At 47.4% G+C, this 13,083-nt stretch overlaps 5 protein-coding genes across 6 annotated transcripts; 4 read left to right on the forward strand and 1 right to left on the reverse strand.

The window, feature by feature from the left end:
* Nucleotides 1–362: 362 nt before the first annotated feature.
* ONS95_006343 (uncharacterized protein) lies at nt 363–3,071 on the forward strand (the record flags this gene model as incomplete). Its single annotated transcript, XM_058499802.1, has 7 exons — nt 363–374; nt 631–1,695; nt 1,744–2,023; nt 2,081–2,236; nt 2,289–2,489; nt 2,542–2,604; nt 2,695–3,071. The coding sequence occupies 7 exons, from the start codon at nt 363–365 to the stop codon at nt 3,069–3,071; spliced, it is 2,154 nt and encodes a 717-aa protein (XP_058350846.1).
* Nucleotides 3,072–3,312: 241 nt separating this feature from the next.
* ONS95_006344 (uncharacterized protein) lies at nt 3,313–5,291 on the reverse strand (the record flags this gene model as incomplete). The annotated part of the gene is made up of 2 exons (XM_058499803.1): nt 3,605–5,291; nt 3,313–3,555 (listed from the first exon to the last, which is right to left on the reverse strand). Exons 1-2 carry the CDS (start codon nt 5,084–5,086, stop codon nt 3,313–3,315), a joined length of 1,725 nt encoding a protein of 574 aa, XP_058350847.1. The 5' UTR covers nt 5,087–5,291.
* A 1,605-nt stretch (nt 5,292–6,896) lies between these two features.
* ONS95_006345 (uncharacterized protein) lies at nt 6,897–8,042 on the forward strand (the record flags this gene model as incomplete). The annotated part of the gene is made up of 3 exons (XM_058499804.1): nt 6,897–7,422; nt 7,478–7,720; nt 7,804–8,042. The coding sequence occupies 3 exons, from the start codon at nt 6,897–6,899 to the stop codon at nt 8,040–8,042; spliced, it is 1,008 nt and encodes a 335-aa protein (XP_058350848.1).
* A 537-nt stretch (nt 8,043–8,579) lies between these two features.
* Nucleotides 8,580–11,498, forward strand: ONS95_006346 (uncharacterized protein). 2 transcript variants are annotated; one of them, XM_058499806.1, is made up of 5 exons: nt 8,580–9,046; nt 9,100–9,229; nt 9,273–9,687; nt 9,738–10,166; nt 10,212–11,498. In XM_058499806.1, the coding sequence occupies exons 1-5, from the start codon at nt 8,836–8,838 to the stop codon at nt 10,521–10,523; spliced, it is 1,497 nt and encodes a 498-aa protein (XP_058350850.1). In that variant the 5' UTR covers nt 8,580–8,835; the 3' UTR covers nt 10,524–11,498. The 2 variants fall into 2 exon arrangements, with proteins under 2 accessions (XP_058350850.1, XP_058350849.1); XM_058499805.1 differs by having other exon boundaries at nt 8,719–9,046; nt 9,100–9,687.
* Nucleotides 11,499–11,535: 37 nt separating this feature from the next.
* ONS95_006347 (uncharacterized protein) lies at nt 11,536–12,834 on the forward strand (the record flags this gene model as incomplete). Its single annotated transcript, XM_058499807.1, has 6 exons — nt 11,536–11,678; nt 11,772–11,978; nt 12,030–12,115; nt 12,165–12,250; nt 12,308–12,441; nt 12,501–12,834. 6 exons carry the CDS (start codon nt 11,536–11,538, stop codon nt 12,832–12,834), a joined length of 990 nt encoding a protein of 329 aa, XP_058350851.1.
* Nucleotides 12,835–13,083: the final 249 nt, after the last annotated feature.

A 13,083-nucleotide genomic window follows, 5' to 3' on the forward strand; every position in this document is an offset into this window, starting at 1 on the left:
CGATTTGGCTGTACGGAGATCTCTTCACTGACCCAAAACGAGTTGATATATTCATTCCGTTACATGTGAGTCACAAAATCAATACATCTACCAACGCTAATATCCAAATACAACGAGGTGATTTAGGCAGACTCTGGAGCCTGGCGGGTTGCTACATCCCGAGACATCTAGTTGGTCCTGCTGCGCCGCATATACCCAATGACTCCTCGCTTCCAAGCAATTCTACGGCACAAATCAATCAGGAAGACGTATTAATACTGAGCTTCTTTGGCGTTTTTCAGGACTTTGCAAGCTTGCAATCTGCATAGCTAAGCGAGGATATTCTTGGCTGCCTTCTTCGCCGCGCCTCAAAGTCCTCAACGATGGCACTCAATGTATGTTTATTGATTTTATCTTCTTGTTTCCTGTTGGCCTCACTACATTCCAGAACTATTGTGAAATAGGGCAATCAGATACCTGCATAGTTGCACTGTTTGGGTTAGTATCCATGTTGAGAGTTTGGGAGGCTGGCACGCTGCTTCCTGCGTGGCTTAGCTAGTCCCAAAAGAGACTTCCAAACTCGTCACACCGAGACTGCCAGCCATGTTCGTTTGCTTAGATATATTTCGTCACTTAACTGATATTGTTCAGAACCAACCGTCGAAGCTTCGCAAGAGAAAGTCAGAAGCTGTTGACCCAGTCCCCGAATCCAGCAAGACTCCCGCAATGAAGTGGAAACGCACACGAAGCAGCGTCGCAGCAGCGGGTGCGGCAAAGGAGGTGGAAGACCTTCCAACTCCTCCAGATTCGACCGTTGATGATGAGGTTCCTATGCCATCAATAATCCCAGGCAAAGATGCAGACTTCGGTACCAGCGCCAGCGTGAAGGTCTTCTACGAAGGAAAGAAATCTCACGGAGGACACTATGACTGGGTTGAGACTCCCCCAAAGCAACTGAATGAGAAGGTCGCCAAAGCCAATAATCGAGTTGCCATCAAGATCTTCAAGATCAAGGACCATGAACAACCGACCATCTCCGGCAGAACCCCACTCAAGGTCCACTCCATCGAGCTCCAGAGTGCCATCCTGGTAGCCGCATTGAAGGACATTCTCAAGCCTCAAGGCATGTACCTAGAGACATCTGAGCCAGCAAGATTCCAGGAACCATTCAAGCCACTGTTCTTCACCTATGACAAGATAATCGCTCTACATGGCCGAACCAAGTCAAACGGCGTCTTGAAACAACATCTCAATCTCCTCGTTCAAGTCATGGACGAGATGTTTGGAAGTTTCATGGAACATCTCAAACACCTCAATGCCAGTGGACTCATCTCGTACAAGCTAGCATGGACCTATTTCCCCAAACACACCATGATCTTCTACGGCACTAAGGACTGCGAACGCATTTGTCGAGTCACTGGTACAAACTATGTGTGCCATCCTCATCCTGCGCTGAACGTTGACTGCGAGGAAATTGCTTTCGATGGAGAGAGTTTTGATTGGATGCCCGTTCAAGTCCAGACCCCTGCTTTTGGAGGCAACCGTCCTGTCACTGATCTTCCTTGCTATCCTATCTCGTTTCATGACAATCCGGAAACAGTCAAAGAGCGATTGACTGCACGTGCCATCAAGGCTTTGGAGTACCAGGGGCTGACCTATTGCGATTACACTGGCGTGGGTCTGCTAGCCACTCAATGTGGACTTCAGAGACACAATGTAAAGACTTTCTGCCCTGAAATTTGAAGAAAGTACTGACCGATTTAGGTTACCGGTCGTATTCTCATCGACTACTTCGGCTACAAGAAGCATTTCGAAGGTCTCCAGAGATCAGACAGCAATTCTCGCAGGAAACAAGGCTCCTCACGACCACCATCAACCAGCGGAGCGTCGACTAATGGAGGTTCTGACGAGCCAAAGTATGTGCAGACACTGTCCAAGGAGAAGCAAGAGGAGAATAAGATTGAGATGCTGGGAAAGAGAAAGGATGGGCTTGTCTATGTTTCCCCTCTGCTTGAGGGCTTCGCATTGAAGAATAAACAATGGTGTAAGCTTGTCTCAAGCAAAAGTCCTGAGATGCATTTTCTGACAACATCCTCACCAGTGAACTTCTACGTGGATGACCTCCAGCCTGTTACCTGGAATGACGAAGCATATGGTCACCTGGTGTATCCCGAAGAGCAAAAGAACCTCGTCTTGACATTCGTCGATAACCATCAACGCATGAAGGCGCGAGTTGATGATGTGGTTATGGGCAAAGGCAAGTTGAATCTTATTCCTGTGTACCGCTGGACTAACAATTCAATCTTAAGGCCAAGGCTTGATCCTGCTACTCAGCGGTCCCCCTGGAACAGGAAAGACTTTGACCGCAGAGGCAGTCGCTGACAAAACTCTCCGTCCTCTTTATTACCTCCAAGCTGAAGATCTGGGAACTGATGCGTCTAAACTTGGTCCGAAAATCAAGAAGGTGTTTGAGATGGCCACCGAGTGGGATGCTGTGATTCTACTCGATGGTTAGTAAACTTTGTAACACTATGTTCGAGGTGCAAGACTGAATCTAGACAGAGGCCGATGTTTTCATGGCAGAGCGAGATCCAGGGGACATCGCAAGAAACGAATTGGTGTCAAGTAAGTTTTCCCCAGCATTACCCCACACTACCCCGCACTTCGCTTCTCACCCAAGCAATCAACAAATACGAACTAACAATCCTTACCCAGTCTTCCTCCGTGAACTCGAATACTTCAAAGGCATCATCTTCCTAACCACCAACCTCTACTCCACCATCGACGTCGCCTTCCGCTCCCGCGTCAACATCCACCTCGTCTTCCACTCGCTGCCCTTTTCCTCCAGGCTTGTCCTCTGGCGCAAATTCTTGTCACGCCTCCCTGGTGAAGATATCGAGAGTAAATTGCAGGAGGGCGACGTGGAGGAGTTGGCAAAGTGGGAGTTGAATGGGAGAGAGATTAAGAATGCGATCAAGACGGTGAGGACATGGTGTCTCTGTAAGGGGTTTGACATTAGTTTGTTGAGATTGGAGGCTGGTATTAAGGTTACGGCGCCGCAAGCGGGAAAGAATGAGGATACAAGTCTCTGAGGAGGCATGGAGAAATGGAACCTTTGGATTCAGTAACCCTTGGGCGTTTGAGTCAGCTAAACTGATTTCGTTGGATCATACTCACAATTATCACACAGTGTGAACTTACAGAGTTTGAAATATTTTGCATTATGTAAGGCAACGAGAACATTTCTCGGGGTCAACTACAATTACGTATTTGATAACTCACTTTATACAATGAAAAAAAGTGAACAGCAAAAGACCGCCAACATCGCTCGCATCAGACAAGCGCTGTCCCATTCGCGCTCCCAGCGACCACAGACTCCAAAACACGCCTCTGACTCTCGCCACCTAATCCATGAGGTAGCAAGCCGAGCAAGTAAAAAATAACAAAGAACATAATAATGAAGACTCTCGATATGAGTGTCCTTATTGATAATGATACAACGGATGAAAGTATCCTTGAGACGATTTGAATCAGCGGGAGTATGTTCTGAATGTAAATCGGGCTTGACTGAAATTTCTGGTCGACAGTTAGCAAGAGACTCCTGGTGCGCCATGAAGATACTTACAGTCAGATGCGGTCCCAGCCATTTCTGCAGGACAGGAGGAAGATTGAAATTCCGATTTGATGACTGATCAACGTCGTATGACAGCTTCCAGGTCAGTCCCTTCTCCAAATCTCGATTCCCATCATTCTCAAAGTCGACATCCTGCCTCGATTCATCCTGCCAAAGCAACCCCCTCTTCACTACTCTTCTATCCCTCCCTCTCTCCTCTACACTTTCAATCGTCCTCTTCGCAAAGGCATTCCCGCCCCCAACACACACCAAAAAGCTCTTCGGACTCCCATCATTCACAAACCCACTCTGATCCACTCTCCCCTCCGGCGTAACATCATCATAGGGAAAACAGTACCCTCTCCCATCCACATTCGCGGCATGCACGATCCTAGCATAATGATTTGTCACGGTATGCCCATAATACGTACTCACCACCTCCTTAGTCGGCTGATCGGCGTTGATCAGCAACGTGCTCCTATTGAAAGCCGCATCCAATCTCGCGCCAATATTGAGCAACTGATCTGTGTTTGCATCCTGAGGCGCGAAAGCCCCGGAATTGGCGCCGAATATGTCTTTTGCTGAAGGTTTGGGAAATGATCCGACCCCGGAGAATGTGAGAAGCGTGCGGTCGTTGGACGTATATCCTGTTGCGGAGCCCCATGTGAATTGTGTGTTGATCGTCAAGGGCGAGGAAATATATTTCGTCCAGACGGCGTCGATGTACGAGTCCCAGTAAGTGGAGAAAAGATCCGGGTTGAAGAGGATTCCGTTGGAGGGAGACAGGGCTCGAAGGTTGGTCCCGTTGTTTGTAATTACTAGCTTGTCCCAGCCGGCGCTGTCGATAGCGTTTTGGGATTGCAGACCAGTACAGATTGTTTCAAGGCCGTTAGAGGGAAGACCTCCTACGTGTGAGGTCGTTCCAGAAGTTGATGTCAGAGTTAGTGATATTGGCAGGCAGACGAAGTCGACATAAGTGATGTTTGCGTACAGCTGTGCACTGTTGTACGTGAACTCGCAAAAGTCCCAGGAAAGATGGTAATTGGGATCTGCAGTGTTACTGACTGAGGGTTCGACGAGTCCTGGACCCGCGGGGCTGGAGTTCAGGAGGAAAGTGAGTTTGTTGTCGACGCAGAACCAAATTCTTCCACCCGCAATGTACGGAATTGTGACGCTTCGTGTTATTCCAGGAGCTCCCAGAGCTATTGCACAGTCTGAAGACAGTGCGGAGCCATTGGAATCTGGATTGGTGGGATAGTATGGTGTTTCTCCATCGGCTTCCAGGAGAAAGAGGCAGTGGTTGTTGGCAATTGCGAGACCCGTGATGTAGGCGTATACATTGCTGGAGGTGGTGGAGTTGAGAAGCCCAACAGTAAGAGTATTTTCCGTTACTGCTTCGATTCTCAGGGATGCGGTAGTTGGACCGGTGATTGTTGGAGGGTAAAGAACATTGTCTGTCTTCTGACGGGAGAGAACATCGTCGAGGGTTGACATCGCTAAATGAAGGGATGAAAGGAAAGTGCGCAAATAGAAGGAGCGTGTTGTATAGGAAAGAAATCCGGAACTCTGAAAGACTAGTAAAAGTTGTGGGAGGGGTGTACGACATATATCATCAAAACCCGGGACCTATAAAATAAGCTACGAGGCACTGGTTTCTAATATGATGGACGAGAAGCACACTTTTCGCACTTGTGATGAGCTATCTAATGACAGTACTCCCAGCGATCATGTATTCAATATTTCATTCGCTCGAAGATATAAATGAAGTTCGCCGATCAAACGGTCTCCATCCCCAAAAGCAAAGCTTGACTCCACTTCTTTCCTATAGTCAAATACAAAGCAGAGTCCATACTGGGCAATGTGACATGAATTTGAACAGAAAGTTCTTTGCTAGGCGTGTACCCGGAACTATGGACCCTTGATTATCTGGCTTATTCACTAGTCGCTCATTCGGATGCAGAGAGCGGTCGTGCCGGAGTGTGAATGACGGGTGGCATCGCCTCGGACCTTACTTCATACCCTGGATTGGATGAGGTGAATCGGCTACCAATTATGGCTTCGGGCAAATCTCAGAGGCTCAAGACCCGCACAACGAATCGGATAGAGAAATAGCATTCCATCTCGCACGCTTGTAGTTTAGAGGCGTTACTTGTAATCCTCGAGATGAATTTTCTCCCGGGATGAGGGGTAATACTTCACGATATGCTATGATCAGATCACACTCAATGTTGGACCAAAGTTCGATAGGATGATTATGTAACGTACTGGAAAAGAACATTTCAGTGATATCTGGAGTTCTTTTGCTTGGAGAAGGGACATGCCTCTGTAAGGTTTCTACCCCCCTCCAGTGCACTGCGAATTGGTGCTCAGCAAGACATGTACACTCTTAGCCAATCACCCCAAAATCATAGTCAAAAAAAAAGGATCCCTCTACCCTAAAGCCATACTCGCTCGGAGATAGACTTCCTAGCCTGGCGACATCAACGAGAATCAGCGAGGCAGAAGAAAACACTAGATTCGCTAATTAGCTCCCGCTCTTAGTAAATACCCCTGAATTACCCCGCGAACCAATAAGCGATGGAAGCCTGGGGGTTGATCAGTCAGTCAGAGACAACGACGTTATTAAGCCAAAATACTATCATCGTGGTGGCTGCCCCCTTTCTTCCGGAATACGATTGTGGGGGTTCTTGTTCCCGTTGCCCCCAATTGCTGCACGATATGACAATTCGAGAGGCTATTTTCGGAAGCAGTTAGTCATGCCTTTAGTCTCTTTTTCTTTGCTCTTGGAGTTCAATGGGGTACAATTGTTTCGCAATAGTATACCATTTATTCAAAGAGACACAGTGTTGTCAATATAGCTGATTGCTGATTCTTTCCTGTACCGTAGCTATGGGATGGATGCTGACTGACGATGCAGCGGGCGAAGACTGGCAGCAAATGCGAGATTATGTCATCCTGAATATCGCTCGAAGGAAGCGTAGCTACAAGAGACAACACGAAGCTCAAGTAAAAGGCATTGTGGGAAAAGAAATTCACGAACCCATGAATCCTAAGTTGGCCCCCTTTTCGGCTCAGTTAATGGGAAACTTGCTTGACTGCGATCGTAACGTCTTCCGCCCTTCTGCATCGTCATCGCTGCTCCTGTTACTCAGCTGACCCCCAAAACCCGTGATATGTGCCAAAGAACACTGTCCTTTCATCAGGGCAAGTTATATATTCTCCCTATGTCGATGTCGACGGAGAGAAATCAATCAAAACATCCAGTTCTCTGTTTATTGAATAACTTGCAGAAACATCCGCCAAGATGGGTCAAACACTGTGCTGCATTCACCCTCGTCCCAAGCCTACCAGTGAAATGAAACCCGAAATCTATGTCGAAGATATTCACTGGAGCAATGTGATCACTAAAGTCGAGGAGAAGCGTCATAAGGTGCTTTCAGGTCGAATAAGCAGAGCTGAGACACTCGTCGACGCGTCTTCGAAATCTGTCCTCCACAACTCCCCAAGGATGGAACACCCATATCGAGTCAGTGAAAGCCAATTGGCATTCTTTGAAGAAAAAGGCTATCTTATCATCAAAGACTCTCTTTCGGCAACGGAAACTCGCCAGCTTCAAACCTGGGTTCAAGAAGTCCATGACCTTCCCCGCACCATGGATTGCTCATATATTCCCTATGAAGAAGTCAATACTTCAGGGCAGAGGGTTCTATGTCGCACTGAGAACTTCGCCAACACCCATCAAGGATTCGGAACTTTGCTTCGTGGTAAAATGCTTTCCGGTATTCTGGAGCAATTAAATGGAAACGAGATGTTATTGTTCAAGGAGAAAAGTATGTTCCACAATAAACCCAAGCTAAGAACACCAACAACACTAACATATTCTAGTCAATTTCAAGTTTGCCGGCTCCGGTGGTTTCCAACCTCACATCGATCGAACCGGCTATGGCGACTTTAAGAAGCTCCAGCATCTCGCTATTCTGATTACTGCCGATGATGCCGCTTCACTCAACGGCTGCCTTGAAGTCGTTGAAGCAAGTCACAAAATGGACGTTCCAATTGGCAGTGATAATTGCATCACTCCAGAATGGGTGGCAGCTCAGAAGTGGGCCCCGGTCGAGATGAAAGCTGGTAAGTCTCTCTTACACCCCATCTTCGTTCTTCGAAGCAAGGCAACTTTATTTTCTGAATATAATTAGCTGACTAGATCTCAGGCGAGATGATGATATTCGGCTCATCCCTCGCTCACCGGAGTGGTCCCAACGCAAGCTCCAAAGACCGCAGAGCCGTCTACGCCACGTACAATTCTATGAGCGAAGGCGATCTCCACGATGCCTACTACGAGAGACGTGCCAAGCTTTACCCAGCGACTCATAAGCGAAAGGAGGGGGTAGACTACTCAAAAGGAGCTCAGAACTATGCATATGGGACTCCGATGCGTAGCATCGAATAGGCGAAAGATCGTTTGTGAGGTTGGGATTTTGCGTTTTGGTTCCTGATGCCTAGCGTTTGGAATTTCTCTTGGCGCGTATCACTCTGGGCGCTCTTTTGGTGCATTTCAGGTGCATTTACTGGTGATGGGAAGCATTGGGGCTGGCTAGGATAGACTTGCATACACGCGGAAACACAGAACGCAAAGAGGCTCACGCCACATCAGCATACATAGATAGCACTGAACTTTTTTTATTTGAGAGACGACTGGCTCGATCTCCGGATGGTCCATACGTGGCAAAGACTAAGCCTACAGTCAAGGTTCCGCTGATCGTTGCTGTTGCAGATTTTCAATATTGTGGCTGCCGGCATCGCGGCAAGGGCCGCTGGAGATCAACCAAGTGAAAGACCAATCATTGTGAGTACGTGGTCAAATGTGGTTATTTTGTGAGTGAATTAGTGGCAATGCATTAAGCGAGCTGCCAAAAACATGCGAGTACATGATAGGTACCCTGCTTTGGCATGCGGTGTATCCTTGGTCGAAATATTGATTGCCATTTCTCATGTTTGGTGCAGCATGATAGGATGGAGCTTCGAGTTGGTTGCATCCATGTGTTCTCCATTGGGAACGAGGTACCGCACCCTAATATTATCTCACACTGACATGCACAAATAGCAGTGGGTCTCCAGAATTGATGTTGAGCCCCCGATCGTTTCTTTGTCGTGAGGAACTGAATTTGCTTCTTACGATTTGAGAACGACTTCGACCGAAGGATAACTGTACGCCCGAGTACGGTGCAAAACAGTTCGCAAGTATGACCATCATGACTGCAACCCTCGTGGCGCTTTTGTTGCTGTATATTGTCTCTGCGACTTACGTTGTGATTTGGCGACTCTACTTTAGCCCTTTGGCAAAATTTCCGGGTCCAAAGATTGCTGCCGCCACACTTTTGTATGAGATGTACTACGATATCGTAGCAGGGGGTCAATATACTTTCAAGATCGGAGAGATGCATGAGAAATACGGTAAGATAAAAGAAACTCGACTTACTCATTAGGTCTTCGCTCACCGAGCTTAGGGCCGATCGTCCGAATCAATCCATGGGAAATTCATATTAATGACCCTGAGTTTTATGATGAGATATATGTCGGAGGATCTAAAATAAGAGACAAATGGCCATATCTGTGTGGCCAATTCGGAATCCCCGAGTGAGTATGACATGTTATTGAAACTACGACTGACTTAGATCAGTGCTGTGGTTGCAACAGTTTCCCACAACCTACACCGACTTCGTCGAACGCCCATGAACAAACTTTTCTCCAAAGCGAGCATTACGAGACTAGAGCCTCTGATCGAATCCACAATCGATGGCTTAATTACACGACTACGCGAATTTCAAGACACAAACACTGTCGTCACAATGTCGTTAGCATGGGGCTGTGTGACGATGGACATCATTTCAGACTACGCATTCGGGAACAGCTACAACTACGTTCAAACGTCGAAAGGATTTCATTCTCATGTCCAAGCCGGGTTGAAGGGTATTTCAAAATGGGGATTTATTGTTAAACAAGTCCCTTGGATCATGCCTTGGATGAGCAAACTTCCGCACTCGGTGATGCGAAGTTTATTTCCAACAGTTGTTGACGTCCTCATCTTCCGAGAAGTATATTTGTATCTTACCGATACTGAATCGCCTATGCTAACTTGCACAAGGATATCCAAGCACAATGCGAGGCAGCCATACATGAACAGAAGGGAGACAATAAAAGTCTTTCTGGAAGAACAATCTTCCACGAGATCCTGTCGAGCGATTTATCCCCACAGGAGAAGACTTCCAATCGGCTCATGCAAGAAGGCGTTGCACTTATCGGAGCCGGTACAGAGACGACAGCCTGGATTTTGTCTGTCATAACCTACTACGTACTCGCAAACCCCCTCATAAACGACAAGTTGAAAGATGAGCTAAATGCAATGTCAAAAGATTGTAGAGGTCATCCAACTTCAACCCAGCTGGAACAGCTCCCATATCTTGGTGGGGTAATTTCAGAAGGTTTGAGATTGGGTTTTGGAGTGACGGCACACTTGCAACGAGTATCCCCGGACCAGGATCTGATATATGGGGATTGGGTGATACCAGCAGCAGTAAGCTTACCACTCATCTTGAGGAGCACCAGCTGACCGAACTAGACTCCCGTCAGCATGTCATCCCTTCTTCTGCACTTGAACCCAGAAACCTTCCCGGAACCGCACACTTTCAGGCCAGAGCGCTGGATCGAGAACCCTCGCTTATCGAAGTATCTCGTTAGCTTTACGAAAGGTTCCAGACAATGTCTGGGTATCAATCTGGCCTATGCAGAATTGTATTTATGTATTTTCAAGGTGTGGATGTCCTTTCCAGATATGCATCTGGTTGACACAACCTTAGAAGATGTTGAACCTGTAGCTGATTATTTTATTCCTGTCGCGAGTGGGAGGGGAGTCAAGGTTTTGATGGGATGAGTATAACTCGATATCTGTGTCTTGTGGGTCGCTGGATATCGCGGTACAGATCGAAGCTAAACGGGGGTGTGCCAGCAAACTGTTGTTCTCGCTATTGTCTTGAGAACTCAAAACAGATATTGCTGTTTCACCGTAGCAGATAAACGAACTTAGCCTTTCCGTGTACACTATTCGCTGTGTGACATATAACGTGGGACAGAAAAAGCACTCGATGATGTACACTCTACATGAGAAGACGCAACGAATGCTCCCACTGATTCGAGGAAAGTTAATTCCGGCTCTCCCCAAACAACACAAATGTCTACGGCTTCTTACATGTTCCAATCACTAGAATTTGATTCCGTGACAACACACAGACCGTTCATCGCCCCCACCAAAGATACGCGCCATCTGCCAGACCATCCTCCGCTACTCACCAACCAGAACAAGCATTCAGGGACCTCTCAATACTGCGGGGTACGTATGTCAATACACCCCAAGCCCACGTTTCCCCGTATGTCAATATACTCCAAACTGGTAGGGTGCCCTGGCGGCCCTTGAAAGTTCGCTTCCAATTCGTGGACCCCTTTTCTCCACAGGATAATATACAGGTCTTGGCGTGGCGAGCCGCAGATCCTAAAGCTTAACCCTATTTTCCGGCACATCTTGCATGGACTAGCGTCGATGCCGGAATGCGTGATCGGGGCAAGCTGACTTGGAACGGGCAGTCCTCGAGCCGGTATTACGAGATTGAATGAGGAGATGGTGTGAGTTAGTTTTAATGAAGGGGATGGAGGATGGATGAGTGTGACCTAGAGAATCACTGCTAGATGGACACGGAGAAACTCAATTTCGGACTATAATATTCCATCTAATGGTTGAATGTCTTCTCGAACTTTTCAAATTGGTCTGTAGATATCGGGGGTATATTGAGTATATAATAGAGGATGTTACATCGTCTGAACTCTTCTCTCATCCTCAAAAAGTCTTTCAGATCCGACTGTCCAAAGTACCTCGTTTTTTCTGTAGCATCATGAAGTTTTCTCTCATCGCACTTGGTCTTTTGACCGCGGCTACCAATGCTCTTCCTACTGCGACCTCAAATGAAGATGTCGCTGCTCCAGTGAATCTCGCCAAGCGTGCATCTATCACTGATGCCGCGAACGGCTATGCCAGGTAAGCGGTTATCTGAGCCCCATTACTCCACCAAAACTCGACAATACACTGGCTCCTCTTGTATAAAATTGAAGCAACGCTGATACAATAAAGTCTGAATGGAGGCACCACCGGCGGTAAAGGAGGAACTACAACCACTGTCTCCACTTACGCTCAGTTCACAGCTGCAGTGTCCAGCGACAGCGCCAAGATAGTCATTGTGTCAGGGACTATCTCACAGAGCGCTTCTCAGGTCAAGGTTGGAAGCAATACTAGCATCATCGGGAAGAACTCTGGTGCAAAATTGATTGGTTTCGGCTTGTGAGTAGCAATTTTGGCTATAAGTCAGCACTAGCTAATGATAGCAAACAGGATTGTCAAGAGCAAGAAGAACGTCATTATCAGGAACTTGACAATCCAGAAAGTTCTCGCTGACAATGGAGATGCTATTGGCGTTCGTAAGTGATGTCAGACTGACTTGAACTGCATAGAGCTGATGATAACTAGAACTCTCCACCAACGTCTGGATTGATCATTGCGATGTCTCCTCGGATCGTGACCATGACAAGGACTACTATGATGGTCTGATCGACGTAAGACACCACTTTGTTTCTACTTCTAGGCATCCCAAAATCTGACTTCCCAACCAGCTCACCCACGCTGCTGACTACGTGACCGTTTCCAACTCATACATCCACGATCACTGGAAGGCATCATTGGTCGGACACTCCGACTCCAACAAAGCCGAAGATACCGGCCACTTGCGCGTGACCTACAACAACAAGTACGTGTACCACCTTGCCCTACCATCCTCAAACTTCAAACATAACTAACATTCCCCAGCTACTGGTCCAACATCAACTCCCGCACACCATCCATCCGCTTCGGCACTGGCCACATCTACAACTCCTACTTCCTCAACTGCGCCGACGGCATCAACACCCGCTTGGGAGCCCAAGTCCTCGTCCAATCCAACGTCTGGGCTGGCACCGTCTCCAAGCCTTTGTATAGCACTGATGATGGGTATGCTGTTGAAAGCGGCAATGACTTTGGAGGAAAGAGCAACACTGCTCTTGCTGGTACGTTGAAGAGTGTGCCGTATAGCTACTCGCTTCTTAGGAGTGGGAGTGTTAAGTCTGCTGTTGTTGGATCTGCTGGTGCCACTTTGTCGTTTTAAGATTTCAAGACTATGAATGGATTGTCGCCATACCGAGGAATGCGATGGACGACATGAAGAAAAGTGTATATACTGTGCTGGTAGGAACTGGTGGTGGAATTTCCGAGATGGAACTTTCAGCCGTCGGAAGGTTTGGAGATCCCGATTCTGATATCGCAACGCTCTTTTGGCAAAATTGAAACGAATGAATGGATGAAGCTCGAAGATGCACTCAATTAACCAGGCATGATGACAGGAAGTTTAAGCCTA

Source organism: Cadophora gregata, assembly GCF_030347475.1.
Source record: "Cadophora gregata isolate MNR1 chromosome Unknown scaffold_17, whole genome shotgun sequence".
Lineage (NCBI taxonomy): Eukaryota > Fungi > Ascomycota > Leotiomycetes > Helotiales > Ploettnerulaceae > Cadophora > Cadophora gregata.

Coding starts and splice junctions, on each gene's coding strand:
- ONS95_006346 (XM_058499806.1), top strand. CDS start 8,836: ATGACCATCATGACTGCAACCCTCGTGGCGCTTTTGTTGCTGTATATT. Junction 9,047..9,099: donor AGAGATGCATGAGAAATACG/GTAAGATAAAAG, acceptor CACCGAGCTTAG/GGCCGATCGTCCGAATCAAT. Junction 9,688..9,737: donor ACGTCCTCATCTTCCGAGAA/GTATATTTGTAT, acceptor AACTTGCACAAG/GATATCCAAGCACAATGCGA.